The sequence below is a fragment of the Thamnophis elegans genome, chromosome 4 (genome assembly GCF_009769535.1).
Source record: "Thamnophis elegans isolate rThaEle1 chromosome 4, rThaEle1.pri, whole genome shotgun sequence".
Taxonomy (NCBI): domain Eukaryota; kingdom Metazoa; phylum Chordata; class Lepidosauria; order Squamata; family Colubridae; genus Thamnophis; species Thamnophis elegans.
This window is the reverse complement of record NC_045544.1, coordinates 141,211,457-141,235,170: the sequence shown is the minus strand read 5'-3', so window position 1 is coordinate 141,235,170 and position 23,714 is coordinate 141,211,457. Positions and strand designations below refer to the sequence as shown.

The 23,714-nt window shown below is 52.0% G+C and overlaps 1 protein-coding gene across 1 annotated transcript; it reads right to left on the bottom strand.

The window, feature by feature from the left end:
* Positions 1-6,894: 6,894 nt before the first annotated feature.
* NUFIP2 (nuclear FMR1 interacting protein 2) lies at positions 6,895-22,496 on the bottom strand. Its single transcript, XM_032215490.1, has 4 exons — positions 22,322-22,496; positions 11,667-13,415; positions 10,286-10,318; positions 6,895-9,040 (listed from the first exon to the last, which is right to left on the bottom strand). Exons 1-4 carry the CDS (start codon positions 22,404-22,406, stop codon positions 8,988-8,990), a joined length of 1,920 nt encoding a protein of 639 aa, XP_032071381.1. The 5' UTR covers positions 22,407-22,496; the 3' UTR covers positions 6,895-8,987.
* Between the last annotated feature and the right edge of the window lie 1,218 nt (positions 22,497-23,714).

Genomic DNA, 23,714 nt, shown 5'->3' with positions numbered 1-23,714 from the left:
CGGTCAAGCCAAGTCCAAGAGATGTGGAAGTCCTCAGGAGGAACCTTAGTGGGCCGGAAGCTGTTTTGGGGGCACCTTCCAGGTGAGGCTGATTGGCCAAGAAATCCACCTTTGCAAACTTCTGGAGATCTTTAAACAGCTGCCGAATCTTACGAGCTGAATTTCGAGGGAGGAATTGGTCAGCAGACTGACCCCACTTCCAGGCAGCAGAGGGAAGTCCTCCACTTGGGAGTGGTGGGGTGGCCTAGAGGTGGAGCTCTTGCCTGACAATCAAGAGGTTGTGAGTTCGATCCTAGGTAGAGGCAGATATTTCTGGGTAGAATGAGAATGTATCTGCCGAACAAAACTCCTCATTGGCGACGGGGAAGGGCGTCTGGCCATTAAAACACTCTGCTAGCTCCTTTCAGTTGCCCAGGTTCTACCCCACGAGGGATTTTTGGGGTCATTAAAAGATGATAGGTAAGTCCTCAATTTACAAGCAGTTCATTTAGTGGCCGGTTTATAACGGTACTGAAAAAAAGTGACTCGTTTCTCACACTTATGGCTGTTGCAGCATCCCCAAGGTCACATGATCAAAACTCAAAGGCTTGGCAACTGACTCGTTATTTACGACGGTTGCAATGTCCTGGGAGTAACATGACCCCCCCCTCTTTTGTGACCTTCTGCTAAGCAGTCAATGGGGATCATTCAGCATCCATGCGATTCACTTAAAAAGGTCACTAAATGGGGCAGAACTCACTTAACACCTTGCTTGGGAATTTTTGGGCTCAGTTGTGGTCGTTAAGTCGATGACTACCTGCAACCATAAGCTTGTGAAGCTCTTTCCACCCCCCCAACCCCCAAACCTTTGCAAGAGACGGGAGGTGGAATTTGATGTGGTCAGTTCCAAGCGTGGGTAGGGAGAAGGGGACGCGTGTATCCCCCATAATGCTGGGTAAGGAGTGACTGGCACATGGGATGGGTGGGTAAGGCACCCTCGGCTGTCTTGTCCAGCACACTGACCTTACTGCCAGTCTTCCAGGTGGCTTGACCACCTCTGGCATGGTTGCATCTCCAGTGCAGTTCTGGTCTAGTTTTAGTGCTCTACATGGGGCAGCCCTTGAAGAGCATTCGGCGACTCCAGCTTGTCCAGAACGCAGCCACGCGAGCGATCGTGGGTGCACCTCGGTTCACCCACGTAACACCTATCCTCCGCGAGCTGCACTGGCTGCCTATTGGTCTCCGGATACGCTTCAAGGCGCTAGTCGTCACTTATAAAGCCCTTCATGGTATTGGACCTGGGTACTTGAGAGACCGCCTGCTGCCAATTACCTCCACTAGACCCATTAGATCACACAGATTAGGCCTCCTCCGAATTCCATCCGCCGGCCAGTGCCGTCTGGCGACTACCCGGAGGAGAGCCTTCTCTGTGGCTGCTCCGACCCTCTGGAACGAGCTCCCCGTGGAGATTCGAACCCTCACCACCCTCCAGGCCTTCCGCAAAGCCCTTAAAACCTGGCTGTTCCGACAGGCCTGGGGCTAAAGAGCTGTTGCCCCCCCTCTCGAATGGTATGACTGTTGTGTGCTTTTAAATTGTGTATTGTTGCGTGTCACTTTAATTTTTGTGTGTATCCCCCTCCCTTGGTTTGAGTTGTGAGCCGCCCTGAGTCCCTGGGGGGGGGGGGGGGGAAAGGGCGGCATATAAATAAAATAAACATTCAACATACATTCAACATTTGAACTTGGATAGCAAAGGTGGCTACCGATTTATTGCAACCCTCATATTAACCATCTCTGACACGGGAGCCGTGTCTGTTGAGGGCATCCACAGAAGGGACTAGAAGACTTCCATTTTGCTGCTGGACTTGGCTGGTCCTCTGGAGTTCTTCAGCACCCAGCAAGTGGGCAAATGGACATTAAGGGGTCCGGCTAGCAAATCACAACGCTGCCCTCTCTTTATCCCCAAATCCCTTTTTCAAAAAAGCACCTGGGCTTTTTCTTGGGGGTGTTTTCCCCCCTCGGAAACATTTCGCTTCTCATCCAAGAAGCTCCTTAAGTTGATGTCCAAATGATGGCGAAGAATATAGATCCTTCCATTCCCCTCTATTCAGTTAGAACCGAAGCAGCTTCCTAGATGAGAAGCGAAATGTTTTCAAGAAGGAAAAAATCCAAAATGCTAAGGGGGTCCAGTTTGGAAAAGCATCTTTCGAGACAACCGTGAGCTGGGATTTCGGAGAGCCTGCAAAGACGTTTCTCCTCTTTTTTGGACCAAAAGTTTCCCAACGTTAAAAGAGGTATGGATGTAAATCTGAAACTCCCCGGATGTTTGCTGGTGGAGCAAAAAGGAGGAGAAAAGAAAAAAAAAACACACCCACCAAACCATGGAAACTTTTTTTTTTAATCAACAATTTTACATTATGTAGCATCTCTTTTTAATTTATTTGTCCTACACACATCTCTCTCTGCCCACTGGGATTTATTTTATTTTCTTCATTAAAATATATATTAAAAAAAAACACTGAAGCACTGAAGCGCTATCGTGGAGGAGAATTCAGCACAGAGGAGGAGGAGGAGGAGGAGGAGAGAAAAAAGGGGAAGGGGTTTTGACTCTCCCCAGTCCTGGGTGGGAGGAAACGCCCCTGCAGAGCTGCAACTCCACACACCTTGGAGGGGGGGGTCCTGAAGGACAGAAAAGTCAACCTTTGGTGCACGGGGAGGGATGAAAAACTCCCGCACTGAAAACCTTGCCCCTCCACAAGCCATTGTGGCTACCTTGAGAAGCACCGTGTGTTCCTGCAGCTTCGTCCCTCCCAAATCTGGTACCCAGGCAAGCACACCTGCTTTCCGCCCCCCACCCCACCCCTCCCCAGGGAAAGAGATGGTTGCCAGCAGCCAAACCTCACATGCTGCATTATTTGCAACGAAGGGCAGCTTGCGTTGCGAGGGGGGGAGGGAAGAGGCTGCATTCTCTCGGAGTAGGTAGAAATGAATCGTAGTCCAGGTGAGGAAAACCTCAGGGGGGGGGGCTCGAAAGGCCCAAAGCAGGGTGCGGATTCCACGCAACCTCAAGGGGTGGGGGTGGCAGGAGGGATGGGAGCACCCCCCCATAAAAGAAACCGAAGCCGAGAGCGAGCGAGCCAATCCCCTGGATTCAAAGCGTTGGGCCCAACGGGGCAGATTTAGTGCTATTCCAAACAGAGAGAGAAAAAATAGGTGAAATTAAGCTTCTCAAAGCCCCCCAAAAAGCCACATCTGGAGAATTAGGTGCATTTTGAGGGGGACGGGGCCAAGGGTCAAAGGCCAGAAACTCCAGGCAAGGCGCTCCCCCTGCTCCCCCCAGCAGCCCTTGTGAGAAAGAGGTTTTCACTCCATGCATTAGTGTTCGGGCCGTCGTCTGCATGCACGCAACCTTGCAAAGTGCGTTTCTCGCGCCTTCCCGCGTCCCCCTTCCACGCAGCGCTTGCAACAGAGAGGTTTTGGAATAGGGGTCAAAACTAGGGGTGCCATTTCTTTTAAGCCCCGAGGGACTCCCCAACTCCCAGAATTCCCCAGGCAGCCATTTTTCTCATCAACAATTTTTTACATGGCGTAGCATCTCTCTTTCATGCCTGCTGGGGAATTAGCAATAGCAATAGCCATCGCAGTTAGACTTATATACCACTTCATAGGGCTTTCAGCCCTCTCTAAGCGGTTTACAGAGTCAGCATATTGCCCCCCAACAACAATCCGGGTCCTCATTTCACCCACCTCGGAAGGATGGAAGGCTGAGTCAACCCTGAGCCGGTGAGATTTGAACCGCCGAACTGCCGAACTAGCAGTCAGCTGAAATGGCCTGCAGTACTACCCACTGCGCCACCTTGGCTCTGGGAGCTGGGAGAGGCTGGAGGTTGGATCAACCTTGGCACAAAAGCTGAACTCCTCAGAATTTGAACTCGGCGCACAGAAAAATCTGACCCATCTACCACTGGCCTACCCTTTGAAAGAGGAGCGAGGGGGTGAAGGAGCGCGGGGGGTGGGGAAATAGGGGAGGCCATGCCTGGGGCCTTTTGAGGGAGCCGTGTTGGGTGTGCAAAATTGGGCTTCAACAGCATCGCAGCCGCACTCCGAAAGACACTCGAGCGAGAGACGCAAAAAGCACCAGGAACCGGTTTCGGGAAGTGGGGGGGGGGGGAGGAGGAGGAGGCGGCCTCCATTTGATTCGATGTAATGTGCCACACGCCCCATGCACGCAAGCCTTTGACTGAGCCATGCGCTTCCTAGACTCAACGCCCTCCAAAGGCAGGCTGGCGCATTTCATCAATGGGCAGTGGGGGGCCACACGGCTCTCTCCGCCGTTCACGGAAATCCAATGCTTTCACTGAATGAAGACTTGAAGACTTCCGAAGGCTTCCCCAGTTCAGCCAAAGGCGCTTCTGGGAAACCCCAGGGAGCCCAATCCGTTAAGAACGATGCCCGAAGGCGCCGCCCCACGTCCCAAGTGGCACCGGGAAATCGAGAGAGGCTGCGTGTTGAGCCCCTACTTTGTATGCACGTGGAAGAAAAAGAGGACGCGGGGGATTTTACTGTCGCCGTGAGCTACGCCGCCTCGATTCCCTGCACCAAATCTTTAGTTTTACAAGATGGGTCAGGGCGGGAGAACCATTTTGGCACAAAAACCGGAATAGGCATGCTTGCACGCTCACCAAAACGCCGCCAACATGAAGACCAGCTGGCTGGTAGGTGCATACCTGTTTTCCGGGTGTTTTTCAGGCTATTTTCAGGCTCGTTTTTGGGGTGTTTTTCCGGACTGTTTTTAGAGGGGAGTTTTTGGCCCGTTTTAGGCCGTTTTTCAACCTGAAAACGGCGCGAAAAACTGCCTGTTTTTTAAACCAGAAGAGCGGCTTGGCAGCAGCACATCTGCCCAGAGGGGGGTCTGTGTGCCACCTCTGGCATGCGTGCCATAGGTTTGCCATCAGGGTGCTAGGGGGATTTCCTGCCTGTCCCTTAAAAACAGGCAGGGAAAGCCAACGAATGAGCTACGTTAGGGTGGCATCGGTGCCAGTCAGCATCTGGAGCAGGAGTGGGCAACAATGCCAATTTTACAACGGGTGGACTTCAACTCCCAGGATTCCTGAGCCTGCCTGGCAGGCTCAGGAATCCTGGGAGTTGAAGTCCACCCATGGTAAAGTCGGTATCGTTGCCCAGTGCTGAGTTAGGGACCAGAGGATGGCAGCGCCAACACAGGCAGTCCTCGACTTATGACCGCAATCCAGCTCCAAATTTATGCTGTTAACTGAGACCCGTGCTAGGGGAGTCACGCCCTGTTTTCCGACCTTCCTTGCCGCAGTTGTTAAGCGAGCCACTGACACCAGTTGTTAAAAATTGGTAACCTGGTCGTTAAGCGAATCCAGCTTCCCCCTTGACTTTGCTTGTCGGGAGGTCGTAAAAAAGAGGATCACGTTAACCCTGGGGACACTACAGCCGTCGTAAGTACGAGCGGGTTGCTAAGCGTCGGGATTTTGATCACATGCCTGCGGGGATTCCGCAGTGGCTGCACCTGGCCAAACATGGGCCGTTATAGCTTTGAACGGTCATTAAATGAACTGCCGTTAAGTCGAGGCCTAGCTGGATAATCAAAGGGCGCCAGGCTGCTCTGCTGGCTGGGGAATTCTGGGACTTGGAAGTCCAACAGTCTTAAAAAGTTCCCAGGGTCGGAGACCCCCCCTGATTTACAGGACAAAACCAACAATAATAGTAATAATAATAATAATATTGCACAAATCCTCAAATTGTTTTCTGTTAAAGAGTGGACCGAAGCACCATACTTAAAGAGCACCAGGAGCTGGGAACAGGATTCGAATCGTGGCCTCGGGCGCTGGCAAGTCCCCAGCAAACCTGCAGGCGCCCCCCTCCCCAAAAGATACAGATTCCCCCACCCCATCCCCTATCATTCCCTCGTCTGCCCTGGTTTGGTTTATGCTACAGTACTAATACTCTCGAGCGAAAAAGAAAACATATAGGTAATATATAGGTTATATATATATATATATATATATATATATATATATATATATATATATATATATATATAATGTTGTATTTGTGCTGATAAATAAATAAAGGGAGACTAGTATAGATCTATTTCAAGCTATTTAGCTCTCATCAGCTAGCCATACCCTTACTGGGATTCGAACCTGGGCTGTATTGCATACTAGGCAGATTTCTTAGCCATTAGGTCACAGGCTCTTATCCGTTATCAGCAAAGCCAGGGTGAAAGGTATCTATTAGATTTCTTTATTTATCAGCACAAATACAACAAAATGTAACAAAAAGGCAACAGTAAAAATATTGGGTTTCTGTCTGGATGGTCTCTTGTGATGAGCCGAAGAACAGAGAATGGAAGTAGTGATCTTCCTCCCATATTTGGGCATACCGGGGGTTGTAAAAGAAATCTTATATATATATATAGTTTCTGAGGTTTTCGCAGGTGTTAGTATGTAGATCTTTGGTTATTTGGGTTTTCTCCCGCGTAAAATTGGAAGTGTCTTGGCGACGTTTCGACGAAGTCTCATTCATCATCTTCAGGCTTGTTTGCTCGGCTTGGTGCTTCCAGGAGCAATGTGACTTGGTGGCTTGGTGCTTCCAGGAGCAATGTGACTTGGTGGCTTGGTGCTTCCAGGAGCACCAAGCCGAGCAAACAAGCCTGAAGATGACGAATGAGACTTTGTTGAAATGTCGCCAAGACACTTCCAATTTTACGCGGGAGAAAACCCAAATAACCAAAGACCTACACACACACACACACACACACACACACCTATACATTATAATTTCCTGTGCCACCGTCATTCACAGCTCCACCGAACTGCTCTTCTCCCTCCTCCCCCCCCCCACAGCAGCCCCAATTATTCACACAAAATTCAACCAAGAGGAGGAAAAGGTTAAAAGAAGAAGTCTCTGTTTAATAAGCAGTCAAAGGCCTTGGCGAAAGGATTTTCCAAAAGAAAAATAATAATAATAATAGTAGGTAATAATAATAATAATAATGTTTAAAAACAAGGGACGTTTACGCAGAAGGGAGGGGTGAAGAGGATCTTGTCCATCATCGAGGAGAAATCAGGCAACCCCCCCCCCCAAAATCCAATTTTAATAGTGGATAATAATTAAGCTCTATTTGAAGGAGGGGGAAACGGAGGTATAATTTTTCAGGCAAGGGAAGGACCTGATGCAAAAATGAAAGGACCACCTACCCAACTGGATCCTGGGCTGGGGGTGGGGGGGCAGCAGGGGAAAGGGGTGGGGGGGCAGGATGGAGGGATAGAAGTAATAAGATCAGCAGCAATTCCTAGCAAAATAAAAGCAGAAAAATAATCCCATTTTCAGAGAGCGTTAAAAGGCGCAACACCCCCCCCCGAAGGACGAACGGTTGAAACAAACGGCAGACCCTCCCCCACCCCCTTGAGAGATCAAGACAGCCCCCCCCCCAGCTTCATGGGATCCAAATGTCTCTCCCCCCCCCAACCACATCTGCAGTGCCCAGCCACACCTGGGGATTGTCTTGTCAAAGCCTGAAGCCCTTCCTTGCATTATTGAGTTGGGGGGGGGGCAAGAACAGCTTCTGATTCAAGACCTCCCCCTCCTCAGACCTGGCTGCAGCTGTGGATGCACCCAAGCCCACCCCCTCACCCCCAAACCCTGCCTGGCTCCATAACCCAAATAAATCCGGAGACCCTCTTCAGAAGACCCCCCTATCTTCAAGGGGGTGGGGGGGGAGAAGCAGTCCAGAGTTACCACCAGAGTGAAAAAGCAGGCTGGGGGGGGGGTGGGGTGAGTGAAGGGGAGACACACACACACACACACACACAGGGGGAGGGAGGGAGGAAGAGCAGCTGGTTTGATTTTTCCTTTTATAAATTAATTTCCATACCAGTTACTACCTGCATCGTGTGTGTTTGTGTGTGTGTGTGTGTGTGTGTGTGTGTGTGTGTGGGTCCAGGCATTCACACACGCAATGCACACTGTTAGCAAGAAGAAGAAAAAAGCTTTGAATCTCCACTAAAGGATCCCCAGCCAAACTCAGAATAAATTGGGTTTTTTTGGAGGGGAAGGGGAATTTCAGCATTCAAAGGATGGAAGGAGACCCCCCTTGAGGGCCCTTGTGCTCCCCCTTCCTCTTGTTCTCTCTCTCTCTCTCTCTTGGCCCACAGACACACAGGCACATACCCCAACCCTGGATTCCGTATTAAGAAACAAAAGCCCCTTCCTCACCTCCCCGCCAACCACGGTCGAGGGGTTCGAAGGGCGGATATATCTTAGCGAAAACACCGTGTGTGTCCCCACCACCCACCACCCCACAAGGGGAACCCGCTAATTTGGCAACTGGCTGAATTTCCACAATTTTTCCCTTCCCCTTTTTTTTTTGGGGGGGGGGGGAGCAGTGTGGTTGGGGGAGACGCGCAGATCCAAGATGAATTCCTGCTCACCCCACCCCCCCAGCCACTCCCAGGGAAGAAAAGTGGGGGTGAGGAAGACTGTCTTCCTGGTTAGTGTGTTACCAATGATTGCAAAGCCTCTTCCCCCCCCCCCCGGAAAACGCGACGAGAAAAACCTGACACGCTTCTGCTCGCGATGCTCCGAGCTACGGGACAAGCGAAGTCTCTCTAACCGACCTCTGGTTTCATTTTAACAGGAGGGGGTGGGGGGGTGGGAGGAAGAAAGGAAAACAAAAATGAAACCGGGGACAGTGGGGGAGGGGGCGGGAAACGGGACGAGACATCGAGAAAGATCCGGACATTCGGAAGTGGGGTTTAAATAATCACAGGGAAGTCTCTTGCCAGCTTGGTAGGGAGTTTCGTCAAGCCCAGAATAGGGATTGTGTCAGGCGGGTGTGCATCGGTATACAAACAGACACACACACACATCTGCAGTTCAGATTCGGGTGACCAGAGCAGTCCAGCGGCCCCTTCAGGGTTGGGGCACGGGGGCTGACCACGGGACCAGCGGAAACCGTCATGGGCTGCTGCTGCTGCTCAGGTGCTGGGGGTGTCCAGGGCTTCGGCGTAAGTGATTATCCGTTTTGGGTCTGGAAAAGAAAGAACAGAGTCCGAGTGAACCGGACGTCCGGCGTGTCACTCCTGCAGCGCATACACACACACACACACACCCGATCCCAGCATTAGCAAAGATCAGCGATGCCCCAAACCCAGCCGTGGTCCAGTCAGCCCGTATGATCAAGGGTCCACTTATTAGAAATTCTGTTTATATATAGCACCACAGATCAAACAAAGAGTACAATCACCATGTCCTTTACTGCTTAACTGCCTTATTTGTAATAGGAAACTCTACTTAGAACGAAAGAGCATAGAGCATATACCAGTGGTGTCAAACTCAAGGCCTGGGGGCCCAGATCCGGCCAGCGGGGTGCTTAGATCTGGCCCGTGGGGTCATCCTATAAACAGCAAAGGACCAGCCCGTGGTGGCTCTGCCAGTGAAAAAGGAGCTCGCAGGCGGATCTCCCAACTCTGTTTATGCTGGCAGAGGGATGCAGGAAGCTGTCGCAGCCAAAACCAGAGCTCAGGAGCCCGTTTTTGCTGGCGGAGCACTTGGGCCACCACGGGCGCCTCCGACACAAGTGATGTCGAGCTGGCCACGCCCATCCTGGCCATGTTCACCCTGCCCAACTTTGATGCGGCCCTCAATGAAATCGAGTTTGACACCCTGGTATAAACCATAGAGACAAACTTGTATAAACACTGCCATCTACTGGCTGGCTCTAACGGTTGCACAAAAATACATTCCAACAATGAATTCCAACAAAGCTCCATTAAGTCAAACCTGGCCCCTTTGAGACTTGTGGACTTCAACTCCCAGAATGCTGGCTGGGGACTTCTGGGAGTTGAAGTCCACAGGTCTCGAAGTGGCCAAATTTGGAGACACCCTGCATTAAAGGGGATCCCCTCAGGTGCTGGCCGTGGGGTGAAGTGAGAGCCCCCGCAGCCAGTTCTAAAGGAATCGTGGCCGCATCATTGGGAAAGGGAGAGCCAGACGTAGGGGCCAAACCTGAAGTGCTCGCGCACGGCGGGCCCTTGCCAAAAGGCCCATCATGCTCCCCCGGAGAGGCGACTGGGTTTGCACTCGGTTTGAAAACAGGCCGAGGTGGGAAGATTTAAACGGGGCTGATCGCACTTGGCTTCCGGACCACAACCTCAAGAAAGGATCCCTCAGTGTTTCACCCCAAACGTCCCGCTGTCCCCCCCCCACAGCAATAACAATGTGCTTCCTCCCTTTTTAAGAGGACTAACGTAGGAAAATCCCTGGAAAATCTTACCTCGCTTTTGCAAATTACAAAGAGATTCCATTTCTGCAAGAAAGAAAGAGGGGGGCAAAGGGGGGCGGGGGGGGGAGAGAGAAACCGGTTAGTATTGCAAAGACACGAAGTAGACTCTTATTCATGATCTAGCTCAGTGTTTCCCAAACTTGGCCACTTGAAGATGTCCGGACTTCAACTCCCAGAATTCCCCAGCCATTCTGGGAGTTGAAGTCCAGACATCTTCAAGTGGCCAAGTTTGGGAAACACTGATCTAGCTGATAACCTGCCTTGCCCTGGTACCGTATTTCTCGGAGTATAACATACACCAATATTTTGAAGATGCAAATTAAAAAAAATAATTGTTTTGCACTCTGCAGACCTCCCCAAAACCCGGTTTTTCACCCCAAAAAGGGCATGCATAGCCTTTAGGAGGCTTGTAAAGTGCTCCTGGGGGAGAGGGGGGCAAAAAACAGCCCATTTTTCCTTGTTTCTGCCCTCCCCAGCCCCCAGGAGCACTCTGGAAGCCTCCTAAAGGCTCTGCACGGCCATTTTTGCAAAGTTTTGCGAAAACATTCCAAAGTGGGGATTTGGGATGCCAAAAAATGCTGTATTCAGTCCATAAGACGCACCCAGATTTTCTCCCTCTTTTTTGGGGGGGGGGGGGGGGAAAGGTGCGTCTTATACTCCGAAAAATACTGTATTTACTTATAGGGGGAAAATGTCCGGACCAAATGTAATTTCTAATGTTGGATATTCCCCCCTACGAGAGGGAGCCCCCTTGTGGACTACTGTGAAGCCGTTACCATGGCAGCTCCACTGTGCTGTGCAGTAGAAGCCATTTTGTGGCAGTACAGTAGAAGCCATTTTCAGTTGATTCAAAGTTACAACGGCACTGGGGAAAAAAAGGACCGTTATTCAGAGCCACCACCTTTGCAGCGTCTCCATGGTCACATGACCCAAATTCAGACGCTCGGCCACTGGTTCGTATTTACGACCGTTGCAGCATCCACCGGGGTCACGTGAGGTTCCCTTTTGCAACCTTCCGACAGGCAAAGTCAACGGGGGGAACTGGATTCGTTTAACGACCAGGTTACTGACCGAGCAACTGCAGTGATTCGCTTAACAACTGAGGCAAGAAAGTTGGGAAAACAGGCAAGGCTCGCTTAACGACTGTCTCGCTTAGCAACAGGAATATCGGGGGCTCCATTGTGGTTGCAAGCTGAGGATTACCTGCATTAAAAGCTGGCCCCCTCCAGCTCCCAGACCCCGGGGAGACCCAACGCCAACCCTGGAGGGTAGGGCCCAAACCTCAAACTGGACTGCAGTTCTCCAGAAAATGCCGGGGCTGACGGGGAACGGAGTCCCTCCCAGGGAGGGGAGGAAGCCCGGGAGACCTTACCTTGGATGTGGTATAGAACAGCTGCCCGGAGGTCGAACTCCCCCCAGCTGGCTTTCCGTTCTAGACTGCCCGGCTGCCTCTGCTCTTTGGTGGAGACTAAGAAAGTGTTCGTAGGCGAAGACAGGCGACTGTCTCCGGGATGATAGTCCTTGGCGAGGAACACAAAGGTCCCCGGGCCCCCCAGCTCAGCCTGGGGCAGGCCCCCCGGCAAGTGGGGCTCTAACAGCAGGTCGCTCTCCTCCCCAGCGGCCCCCATCTTCAAGAGTCCACCCAAAAGCTGGGGACTAGTCCGTCTGGCCAGCTCGTAGGCCTTGGGGAAGGCCGGCTGTTCGGGTCCAGCGGGAGGAGTCTCGGCCGCAGGAGGAACTGACGCGGCGGGGTAGGAGGAACCCTGGAAGATCACCTCGCCCGCCTTGGTGTCCGTCGGCTTCCTGGGCGAGGCGTCCGGGCCCGCGCTGGGCTCGTTTATAAAGGATAACCCCCACTGATTCTGGAAGATCTCGCCTAGGTTTTGCTGCATGGCCAGGAATGGAGCCTCGGCCTGGGCCGCCATGCTGAACAGGCCGTGCATGTTTGACGGGTAGATGAAAAGGCTCGCCTTCTGTGGGTCCATGGCGGCTGCAGAGGGACTGGCGTCCTGGGGTGCCAGTTTGGAAGAAGCCGAAAGGACAGTACTAGCAGCTGGTACCAGCAGGGCCTGGACCCCGGCCGGACACACCCCGCGGTCAGCCCCGGCCAAGAGGGGCCCGTTGGAAAAGCTGGCCGATGTAACAGACTTCATGGCGGACATGGGGACCTGGGAGAGGCGGTTGGAGGTCTGGACTTGGACCTCGCCCGCAGAAGACGAACATAAGGAGGAGGAGGAGGAGGAGGAGGAGGAAGAGGAGGAGAGAGAAGGAACAGCCTTCTTGAGGTTCTCTTTCACTTTGCTTGCATAACTGATTTTGGGAACGATCTTCGCGCTGCTGTTATCCACGGGGAAAACCGGTGGCGGCTTAAACAGGGTCCAAGAATCTTCCTTCGACGAGGACGTCACCAAGACGTGCTTCCCCTTGGGACGCTCCTCAAATTTCTTGCTGGCCTGTCCGACTTTGGCCTCCGCTGCCTTCCGGAGCATGTCCGGAGCAACTCCGCCCGGCTTCCCACGGCCCAACCCCAGGCCTCCCGGATGTTCACACTTCCAAGCGGGTTTCAGGCCGTCCGGCCGAGGGTCAGCCTTCGGGTCCCCTCCATCGGCCCCAAAGGGGTCCGTCTCCAGCTTCAAGGCCGGGACGGGGCTGCACGGTGCGACCTTCTCCTGCCCCAAGCTCAGGTTCTCGCAGCCCTTGACGCTGTTGCGCCGGCCTTTCCGCTTCTTGGGTGTGGTGTAGCCGCTCTCCGAGCCACTGCCGTCGTTGTCCGCCCCTTTGCCGACGCAGCCGTTGGCGAGGTACTCAGAGCCGTTGGCCGCGATGCCGTTGGGGACGGGGTGCATCTCGGCTTTGTCCCAGGATGGACCATCCCTGGCTCGGCTCTCGTGGCATCGCTCGTTCTTCCTGTCCAGGCTGCTTTTCAAACTGAAGGGCTTGGTTTTCAGACCAGCTTTGACAAACATGCCGCCTTTCGCCGTCTGCTGGAGAGACAGGCTCAGCTCCTGGCCGGGCTGGCTGCCGTTGGGGACCCCGGAAACGGGGGCAAACAAGTCACCGGCAGCGGGAGACGTCAGGAAGGGGTCTCGTTCACCAACGGTCCCATTGAGTTCGCCATAATCTGCAGAAAGCAAACAGTGGAAGATTAGAGGTCTCCAACATAATCTCTGGTTTGAAGAAGGCATTCAAAACACACACACACACACAAACACACACACAAACATAGTTAGGATAGATTAGCGAAGCTAAGGGAATAGGAAATGATGTTTGGGTTCGCGGAAATACCATCCCAAGGAAACATAGATTTGAAAGAGACACCTATAACAACAGAAAAAGAAAGGGAGAGAGGAGGAGAGGAAGAGGAGAGAAGGAAGGAAAAGGTAAGGAGAGGAGGAAGGAAGGGAGAGAAAGAGAAGGAGAGAGGATAGGAAGGGGAAGAGGAAGAGTAGGAGTAGGGGAGAGTTAAGGGAAAAAGGAAGGGGAAGGAGAGGAGGAAGGAAGAAAGTAGAGAAGGGAGAGAGGGTGAAAAGAAAGAGGTAAGGAGAGGAGGATGGAAAGGAGAGAAAGAGGAGGAAAGAGGGTAGGAAGGGGAAGAGGAAGAGCAGGAGTAGGAGAAAGGTACAGGAAGAAGGAAGGGAAAGGAGAGGAGGAAGGAAGAAAGGAGAGAAGGGAGGGAGGGAGAAAAGGAAGGGAAAATAAAGTGGTGTTATAACAGGAGGAAGGGATGGTAAATAAAGCAACTCAAACTGTGTATTATAACCTATCAAACGAAATAATAAATGTATAAAAATTATAAATGTAAAGAAGAAGAATGATGTGGATGTATACTTAAAATGGTATGTAAGAAAACAAAAAATAAAAAATTTTCTGAGGGGAAAAAAGACCAGACACCCTCCAAATGCCAAAGGCCCTTGACACCCCAAACTGCCAAGGATGCCTTGGTGTGGAATCATTGTTCCTTTTTTTATGACATTGCTCAGATTTCCATCAAGGGCAGGCCGAGAAGAAGGAAGACATTCTGACCGACGCCAAGACTTTTCATCCCCCACGCGTTTCTCGTGCAAATGGAGGCGACTCCGGAAGATGCAGATAATAAATTTCAAACAAAAATAATAAATTCTGGGGCCCCAACAGCATTTGGGAGACGACACCCGAGGAAACTGGGGGTGCAGAGACCAAAAAAAAAGGGACTCCCTTCTCACACTTACAACCGCCGCGGTTCTGTGATCGAAATTCAGATGCTTGCCAACCGACTCACATATACGACGGCTGCCCTGTCCCGGGGTGATGCGATTCCCCCTTCTGACAAGCAATATCAATGGGGAAGGGGAGGTTCACTTAATGACTGTGTTACTAACTTAACGGTTGCAAAGATTCACTTAACATCCGTGGCGAGAGGTCACAAAATGAGGCAAAACTCAGCTAATAACAACTGTCTCGCTTAGCGACAGAGGTTCTGGGCACAATTGGGGGCCATAAGTCGAGGATTAACCAAGCACCTTTGTGCTCAAAAGCCTTGGAAAGCTGCCTGGGCTAAGAGGGGCTTCTCTGCTCTTCTCAGACCCCCAAAGTCTCCCCTTCATTCGAAAATGGGGCCCTGGACCATCTCAGCCAGCAGCACAGATGAAGCTTCTCCAGCCAACATGGGGTAGACCCCCAAGAGCACCAGGCTGGAGCCCTTCCCTGCCCCTCTCTCCTCTGTCAGAGTCGAAGAAGCTTATCTAACAAAACGAAATTCAATGGTGAAAAGAGCCGGGTTCTACATTTAGGCAAGAAAAACGAAATGTGCAGGTACAGTTTAGGTCAGTGATGGCGAACCTATGGCACACGTGCCACAGGTGGCACGCGGAGCCATTCGTCAGGGCACGCGAGGCATTGCTCTGTCAGCTGGCCAGCGCGCATGTGCCTGCTGGCCAGCTGAGTTCACCCTTTTTTAAAGCCTCTGGAGCCTGGGGAGGGTGAAAAAAGCATGGAAAAATTGGGGGGGGGGGTGTCGCGCCTGTAGTGCACGCATCCGCAGGGTGTGTGTGTGTTGCACATTGCATTATGGGTGCGGCACGACCGCACACGACCCCCCTGCGCTCCCCCCACTTTTTTGGCTGGCACACCAGCCAAAAAAGGTTCGCCATTTCTGGTATAGGTGGTACCTTGCTCAAAAGTCCTAACTGTGAGAGGGATCTTGGAGTCCTAGTGGACAAGCATTTAAATAGGAGCCAGCCGTGGGCAGCAGCTGCCAAAAAAACCAACACAGTTCTAGGCTGCATCAACAGAAGGAGAGAATCAAGATCAGGTGAAGGGTTAATATCACTTTACAAGGCCTTGGGAAGGCCACACTTGGAATATCTGCATTCAGTTTTGGTTGCCACGATGTAGAAAAGATGTGGAGACTCTGCAAAGAGTGCAGAGAAGAGCAAGAAAGAGGATTAGGGGACTGGAGACTAAAACATATGAAGAACGGTTGCAGGAACTGGGTAGGTCTAGTTTAATGAAAAGAAGGACCAGGGGAGACATGATAGCATCTTCCAATATCTCAGGGGTTGCCCCAAAGAAGAGGGAGTCAAGCTATTCTCCAAGGCACCAGAGGGCAGAACAAGAAGCAATGGGTGGAAACTAATCAAGGAGAGAAGTAACGTGGAAATTAAGGAGAAATTTCCTGACAGTTAGAACAATTAATTAGTGGAACAGAAGTTGCCTCCAGACGTTGTGAATACCCCAACACTGGAAGTCTTTAAGAAGATGTTGGATAGCCATTTGTCTGGAACGTTATAGGGTCTCCTGCCTAGGCAGCGGGTTGGACTAGAAGACCTCCAAGGTCCCTTCCAACTCTGCTATGGTATTGTATTGTAACTGGCTCACATTTATGACTGTCGCAGCATCCCAGGGTGACGTGATGCCCCTTTGCGACTTTCTGACAAGTAGGAAGCCAGATTCATTTAACAACCGGGTTACTAACTTGATGACAACAGTTGATGACAACCGTGGCTAGAAAGGGTCGTAAAATGGGGCAAAACTCACTTAACAAATGTCTCACTTAGCAACATAAATTTTGGGCTCAATTATGGACATACGTCGAGGACTATCTGAACTTAAAAACGAAACCTTTAAGAATACAATCAAAACAATTATAAATAAAGCAACCACAGAAAGCTTACAATCTCTGTGCAATTTTTCCAGCCCTGAAAAACATCCAAGGATTTCAACACTGCTGTTGGTTGCAGTAAAACAACATTTACTGTAATTGCACAATTCGCCGCTTATCTGAGAGATTTATTTTTTTTAAAACTTGAAACCCTTCCTCAAGTCGGTAATCTGTGACGGTCGTAGGTATGAGGACTGGTCCTAAATCACTTCCCTCCCCCTCCCCAGTTCCGTTGTAACTTTGGACAGTCGCGAAGTTGAACCAAACGGCCTGTAACATTATGGCTTCTGCCCAGTTCAAATCCCCGCAAACGGAACCACTCTCTCGTTTCAAGAGCGACCGAGACTTTTCCTCCCCATAGCAGTTAGGGGGGGGGGGGGAGAGCATTTAAAAGAAGGCTTTTAATGGTTTGGACGTGACTTGTGAGACGTGAAGTTAACGCACAGCTTTCTTTAGTCATGAAGCTCCCAGGAGGACTTTCTGGATTGTGAGGCCTACACAAAATTATTTTAGAGAAGGATCCAATCTCTTCTGCTGATGGGAAGGTGAGCTCTGCCGACTGGGGAATTCCGGGGATTGAAATCCGCCCGTTTTTAAAAACTGCAAAGAAGTTGAGAAGCCCCCCACCCCGACTGTCAAAAACCCTTTCAGAGTTTGGGAGCCAAACAAAGGAAATAAATAAAGCACCATCCTTGTCTCCTCTAGAGGGGTTGGACCACAACATCCATCCGTGACCCGTCAAAACCGCGCTCCACTAAAGCACGCCCGATTAAAGCGCGTACGTGATGTCATCAGCAGCGCGACGGAACAAATTAAAAATAAATTAAATTAAAATTAAAATAAAATTAAAGCAAGCCGATTCACATAAAGGTAAGGGTTAGGGTTAGGTTAAGGGTTAGGTTTAGGGTTACGTTAAGGGTTAGGTTTAGGGTTAGGTTTGGGGGGGTTAGGGTAAGGTTTTCGCTTTAATTTTAAATTTACCGCTCACAGCGCGATGTTTTCGTCGCACTGTGATGACGTCACGTACGCGCTTTCGTCGAGCGCGCTTTATTCCACCGCGGTTTTGTGGTGGAACCCATCCATCAGCCTCAACTGCCAGGCTGGCAAAGGATGATGAGAGTGGGAGTCTCGTTGCTTGCCCCAGGTCAAGAAACATTTCTTGGGCTAATACTGAAGGCCAAAAAAACATCATTATGGGTATCAATAATAGAACAGAATATTTGGAGGAAAAGGATTGGTGCTCTCTGAGCTGGGTGGTTTTCTTGCATTCTTCCATTTCATTACCCATCTCAGTAACATCATCAGGGATTTGCAGAGGAGGAGGAGGAAGAGAAGAGGAGGAGAGGAGGAGAAGGGGGAAAGGAAGAGGCAGAGGCAAAGAGGGGGAAGAAGAGGAAGACTGGGTCCTTGATGCTCTCTGAACTGGGTGGTTTTCTGGAAGACATTTCATTACCCATCTCGGCAACATCGTCAGTGCTATATGGGGGTGGGGGGAGAACTGTGGGGGTTCTTGGTGCTCTCTGAGCTGAGTAGTCTTCTTGCACTGATGATGTTACCTAGTTTGGTCATGAAACGTCTGCAAGAAAACCTCCAAGCTCAAGGAGCACCAAAGACCCCCCAGTCCTCCTCCTCCTCCTCTCCACAACCCCCCTTCTTGCACTGGTGATATTACCTAGTTTGGTCATGAAACGTCTGCAAGAAAACCTCCAAGCTCAGAGAGCATCTCCCATAAAGAGAAGTGATTTAAATGAAACTTCGTTTGGACTCAAATCGATATTTCCATGAGCTACTTCAACAGTTTTAAGGCAGTGTTTCTCAACCTTGTCAACTTGAAGATGCCCGGACTTCAACTCCCAGAATTCCCCAGCCAGCATTCGCTGGCTGGGGTATTCTGGGAGTTGAAGTCCGGACATCTTCAAGTTGACAAGGTTGAGAAACACTGTCCTAACCACTGCTGGGGAATGCTGGCTGGGGCATTCTGGGAGTTGAAGTCCGGGCATCTTCCAAGTTGCCAAGGTTGAGAAACACTGGTTTAAGGACTTCAATGCTACGATTACGCACTCGGGATCAACTTAAAAATCAGCAGAAGGTATTTGATCACCACTCCCCCACCCCGTAAATAATTTTTAGAGCTCCCCGTCCAGCAGGTTCCCAGGCCTCCTTCCGTGATTAGCTGCTGATTATTTCATGCGAGTCAATCACTTCCTGCCGTGGAAATGTTCTCCCAAAAGCAGACCAAAACGTGACGCGAGGATTTCAAATAGAAACTGGCCTTAACGTTAGGACTAAACTCTCTAAACTTAAGACAGGCTTATGTTCTTAATGTGTTGTTGTTTTCTGTCTTGTATAAAGATCCATCGGGACAAGAGACCCTCCAAAGCTTCCAAAAATTAAGAGTTTCACTTAAACCAAAACAATTCATGCAGCTGTAAAGGGTCTGCTCTGTAAAAGGAACAAGCTTTTCCAAATTTTCAACAAACCTAATTAGCGTGTCTTTTTTTTTTTGTTTTTGTTATGGGGATGGGGATGCTAATTAAGACACTGTAGGAAGAGAGGCATTGTAGTCCAGGGATCTCCAACCTTGTCAACTTTGGGACTTGTGGACTTGTCAACTCCCAGAATTCCCCAGCCAGCTTTGCTTTAGGACTTCAACTCCCAGAATTCCCCAGCCAGCTTTGCTTTAGGACTTCAACTCCCAGAATTCCCCAGCCAGCTTTGCTTTAGGACTTCAACTCCCAGAATTCCCCAGCCAGCTTTGCTTTAGGACTTCAACTCCCAGAATCCCCCAGCCAGCTTCACTTTAGGACTTCAACTTCCAGAATTCCCCAGCCAGCTTTGCTTTAGGACTTCAACTCCCAGAATTCCCCAGCCAGCTTTGCTTTAGGACTTTAACTCCCAGAATTCTTCAGCCAGCTTTGCTTTAGGACTTCAACTCCCAGAATTCCCCAGCCAGCTTTGCTTTAAGACTTCAACTCCCAGAATTCCCCAGCCAGCTCTGCTTTAGGACTTCAACTCCCAGAATTCTTCAGCCAGCTTTGGAATTCTGGGAGTTGAAATCCACAAGTCTTAAAGTGGCCAAGGTTGGAGACCCCTGCATGTAAGTCTAAACTCAGGATCTCCTAGATCCATTTTCATCCCACAAAATGCCATTAAAATCCAGGCATTTTTGAATGTATACAAGTTGTCTTCAACTTACAACCATCTGAAGTTACAATGGCACCAAAAAAACCTGGACTTATGACCGGTTTTCACACTTACGACCATTGCAGCATTCCAGTGGTCGAAATTCGTATGCCTGGCAAATGACTCATATTTATGACGGTTGCAGGGTCCCAGGGTCACGTGATCCCCTTTTGTGAACCTTCTGATAAGCAAAGACAAGGGGGAAGCCAGATTCACTTAGCGACCGGGTGACTGACTTAACCACTGCAGAGATTCATTTAACCACTGTGAGGGAAAAGGTGGTAAAATGGGGGAAAAGCTCACTTAACAAATGTCTCACTTAGCAAACAGGCATTGTAGACTGAATTGGGATTGTAAGTCAAGGATTGCAGTGGGGAACTCTTTTAACAACTGATCCCAAACTGGCTGGAATGGTAAGGAGCCACACACCTGGTCGACAAACCACAAGTGGGCTGGTTCGCACAAACACACAACGCAAAGAAAACCGAACAGGCCGCATTACGACATTCGGCCCAGTGTGCGAACCAGGTGGTAGCCGGATTTCTTCAGGTGATCTTTGTAACACAACACTCTTGCGACACAACACTCGTCCGTGGCCTCTCTGAGATTTATGCGCTTGTGCTAACCACACAAAATAGGGACCCGACAATCCCTGCCCAACACAGTGACAACACAGCACAAGGGGTGGGAGGCCTCCGAGCTCTACCAGTTGGGTCTAAGCCAATGTTTTTTCAAAGTATCTGGTCTGAGCATTTTTATCCCACAACCACCCTGCAGTTGAGTTGCATCGAAGCCGGTTGCACGCAACGGGCTGAGTTCACAAGCCCCTGCCATGCATAAAATATGCTCTTCCTCTCCCCAAAAGGGCCATATGGCTACAACGGCTGATATCCCACCCCTCCCAAAAAAAATAGGTTCCCTTAAAGGCAGGGCTCACTTCTGAAGTCCAGAAGTTTTAAAAGTTGCCAAATTTGGAGGCCTCTACCGTAATGGACCGGACTCTTGTTAACACAGCCTAATGTGTTGGATTTGGGGCATTGCTAGCTGGCTAGGGGATTCTGGGAGTTGAAGTCCACCTCTCTAAAATGTGCCTAATTTGTTTTTAAAAAAAACTGTCTAAGCCACGCCCAGGAATTTGGTTGGATCAATGGCGGGATATTTTTGGGGAAGAATCCATTCCACTCCACGAAAAAGGAGATGGGTAACGGAGACCTCAACCCGCTTCCAGAAGGATGCTAGGAGGTTTGTGGCTCCAGTTGGGAGATTTGAAAGGCCAGGTAAGGGACTGGTCCTCTTGGAGGAGGCCTATCCAGCGTTTCACACCCTTGACAGGTTTAAGAATTGTTGGGTGGGTTCCAACTCCCACAATCCCCCATCTAACATGCTTTAAAATAAATGGGCTCCAACTCCCCAAAACCCCCAGCCCCCTTAGAGGGGGGGATGGCCTCAACGTCCCGGAATCCCCTAACCAGCATGCTTTAATGCAGGGCTCCCCAAACTTGGCAACTTTAAGACTTGTGGACTTCAACTCCCAGAATTCTCCAGCCAGCTCTGCTTATATTAAACCATGCTGGCTGGAGAATTCTGGGAGTTGAAGTCCATAAGTGGCCAGGTTTGGGGACTCCTGCTTTAATATAAATGGACTCCAAGTCCCAGAATCCCTCAGCCGCCATCTTGCTTCGAGAGGGTCGGACTCCAACTCCCAGAATCCCCCGCCCAGCATGCTTTCCTACAAACGGACTCCAACTCCCAGAATGCCCAAACCACCATCTTGCTTTGAGAGGGGGGGATTCCAATCCCCAGAATCCCCTGCCCAGCATGCTTTCCTACAAACGGACTCCAACTCCCAGAATGCCCTAGCCGCCATCTTGCTTTGAGAGGGGCGGACTCCAACTCCCAGAATCCCCCACCCAGCATGCTTTCCTACAAACGGACTCCAATTCCCAGAATGCCCAAGCCGCAATCTTGCTTCAAGAGGGTCGGACTCCAACTCCCAGAAGCCCCTGCCCAGCATGCATTCCCACAAATGGACTCCAACTCCCAGAATCCCCTGCCCAGCATGCTTTCCCACAAACGGACTGAAAACTCCCAGAATGCCCCTGCCGCCATCTTGCTTTGAGAGGGTCGGACTCCAACCCCCAGAATCCCCTGCGCAGCATGCTTTCCCACAAAAGGACTCCCAACTCCCAGAATGCCCAAGCCGCCATCTTGCTTCGAGAGGGTCGGACTCCAACTCCCAGAATCCCCTGCCCAGCATGCTTTCCTACAAACGGACTCCAACTCCCAGAGTGCCCAAGCCGCCATCTTGCTTTGAGAGGGTCGGACTCCAACTCCCAGAATGCCCCCGCCGCCATCTTGCTTCGGGAGAAGCGGCCTCCCATTCCTAGAAGCCCTGGGCCGGGCGCGCGGGGCCTCCTGGGCCTCGTAGTCCAGCGCTCCCTCCCTCCCCTCAGAGGGGCCTCCCGCTCCCCTCCAGACGGACGCGGGTCTCCCAGGCTCCCTCCCTCCGCCCAGAGCAGGCCCGCGTCTCCTCCCGAGGAGGCCTCCTTTCCCCTCAGAGAGAGAGAAGGCCGCCCTCCTTCCTTCCTTCCCGCCCAACATGGCGCCGGTGTCGGCGGGGACTCTGAGGCGGCGGGGGGGGGGGCGAGCCCGGCTCCTCCTCCTCCTCCTCTCCCCATTCCGCCCCTCCCTTCCCCCCCTCAGACCTGCTGCTCGGCGTCCGTCTGCGGGCGGGGCTCCGGGGGGCCGGCCCTGGCCGTGGAAGCGGAGCGGCGCGGGGGGCGCCTCCATCGGGCACCGGCCGCCCTTCCGCCTGCGCGCCCGCCCGCCACCCCCGGCTCTCCTGGCGCGGAAAGGAGGCCGCCGCCGCCGCCGCCACTTCCGGCCCCGCCCAGGCAGGGGAGGGAGGGGGAGCCGCTCCTCCTCCTCCTCCCCCGCCCTTCGCTGCCCCAGCGCCGGGCACGCCCACGCCCCGCCCACCGGACACGCCCCTCGCCCCGGCGGACGTGGACAGCGGGCAGCGCCGCAGCTCCTGGGAAGAGGGCGGGGGGAGAGGAGGGCGGTGGGCGGGGCGGCCCCTCCCCGTTTGGCAAAGGGGTGGGATGGGATTCCCCTGCCCATCGCTCCCTCCCCACTGAGGATGGAGGATGATGGGCATGGCAGTCCTTGGGGGAAGGACCAGCTCCAAGGCCCCCTCCACATTTTCCCAGCGGACAGGGTGGGACTGCCCATCCCATCGCTCCCTCCCCACTGAGGATGATGGGCATGGTAGTCTCTTTCCTTAGGGGGCTCCAGTTCCAAGCCTCCTCCTCCTCCTCCATCCCAGAAGCCCATCGCTCTCCTCCAAGGAGGAGGCTGATGGGCAGGGCGGACCCTCCCCATTTGGCAAAGGGATGGGATGGGACGGGGCTCCCCAGCCCATCGCTCTCTCCCCACTGAGGATGATGGGCATGGTAGTCTCTCTCCTTAGGGGGCTCCGGTTCCAAGCCCTCCTCCTCCATCCCAGAAGCCCATCGCTCCCCTCCAGGAAGGAGGCTGATGGGCAGGGCGGCCCCTCTCCATTTGGCAAAGGGATGGGATGGGACTCCCCAGCCCATCGCTCCCTCTCCACTGAGGATGGAGGATGATGGGCATGGCAGTCCTTGGGGAAGGACCAGCTCCAAGGCCCCCTCCCCATTTTCCCAGCGGATGGGGTGGGACTGCCCATCCCATCGCTCCCTCCCCACTGAGGATGATGGGCATGGTAGTCTCTTTCCTTAGGGGGCTCCTCCATCCCAGACATCCGAAGCCCATCGCTCCCCTCCAGGAAGGAGGCTGATGGGCAGGGCAGACCCTCCCCATTTGGCAAAGGGATGGGATGGGACGGGACTCCCCAGCCCATCGCTCCCGCCCCACTGAGGATGGAGGACGATGGGCATGGCAGTCTCTTTCCTTAGGGGGCTCCGGTTCAAGCCCCCCACTTCCATAAATACGACTCAGTTGCCAAGCCTCTGGATTTTGATCACGTGACTGCGGGGATGGTTGCGACGGTCGCTAAGTGTGGAGAAACAAGTTACTTTTTTCCAGTGATGTTATCTTTGAACAGCCTCCAAGTGGACT

Coding starts and splice junctions, on each gene's coding strand:
- NUFIP2 (XM_032215490.1), bottom strand. CDS start 22,406: ATGGAGGCGCCCCCCGCGCCGCTCCGCTTCCACGGCCAGGGCCGGCCC. Junction 13,416..22,321: donor AGACGGACGCCGAGCAGCAG/GTCTGAGGGGGG, acceptor TGCTTTCTGCAG/ATTATGGCGAACTCAATGGG. Junction 10,319..11,666: donor TGTTCTATACCACATCCAAG/GTAAGGTCTCCC, acceptor TCTTTCTTGCAG/AAATGGAATCTCTTTGTAAT.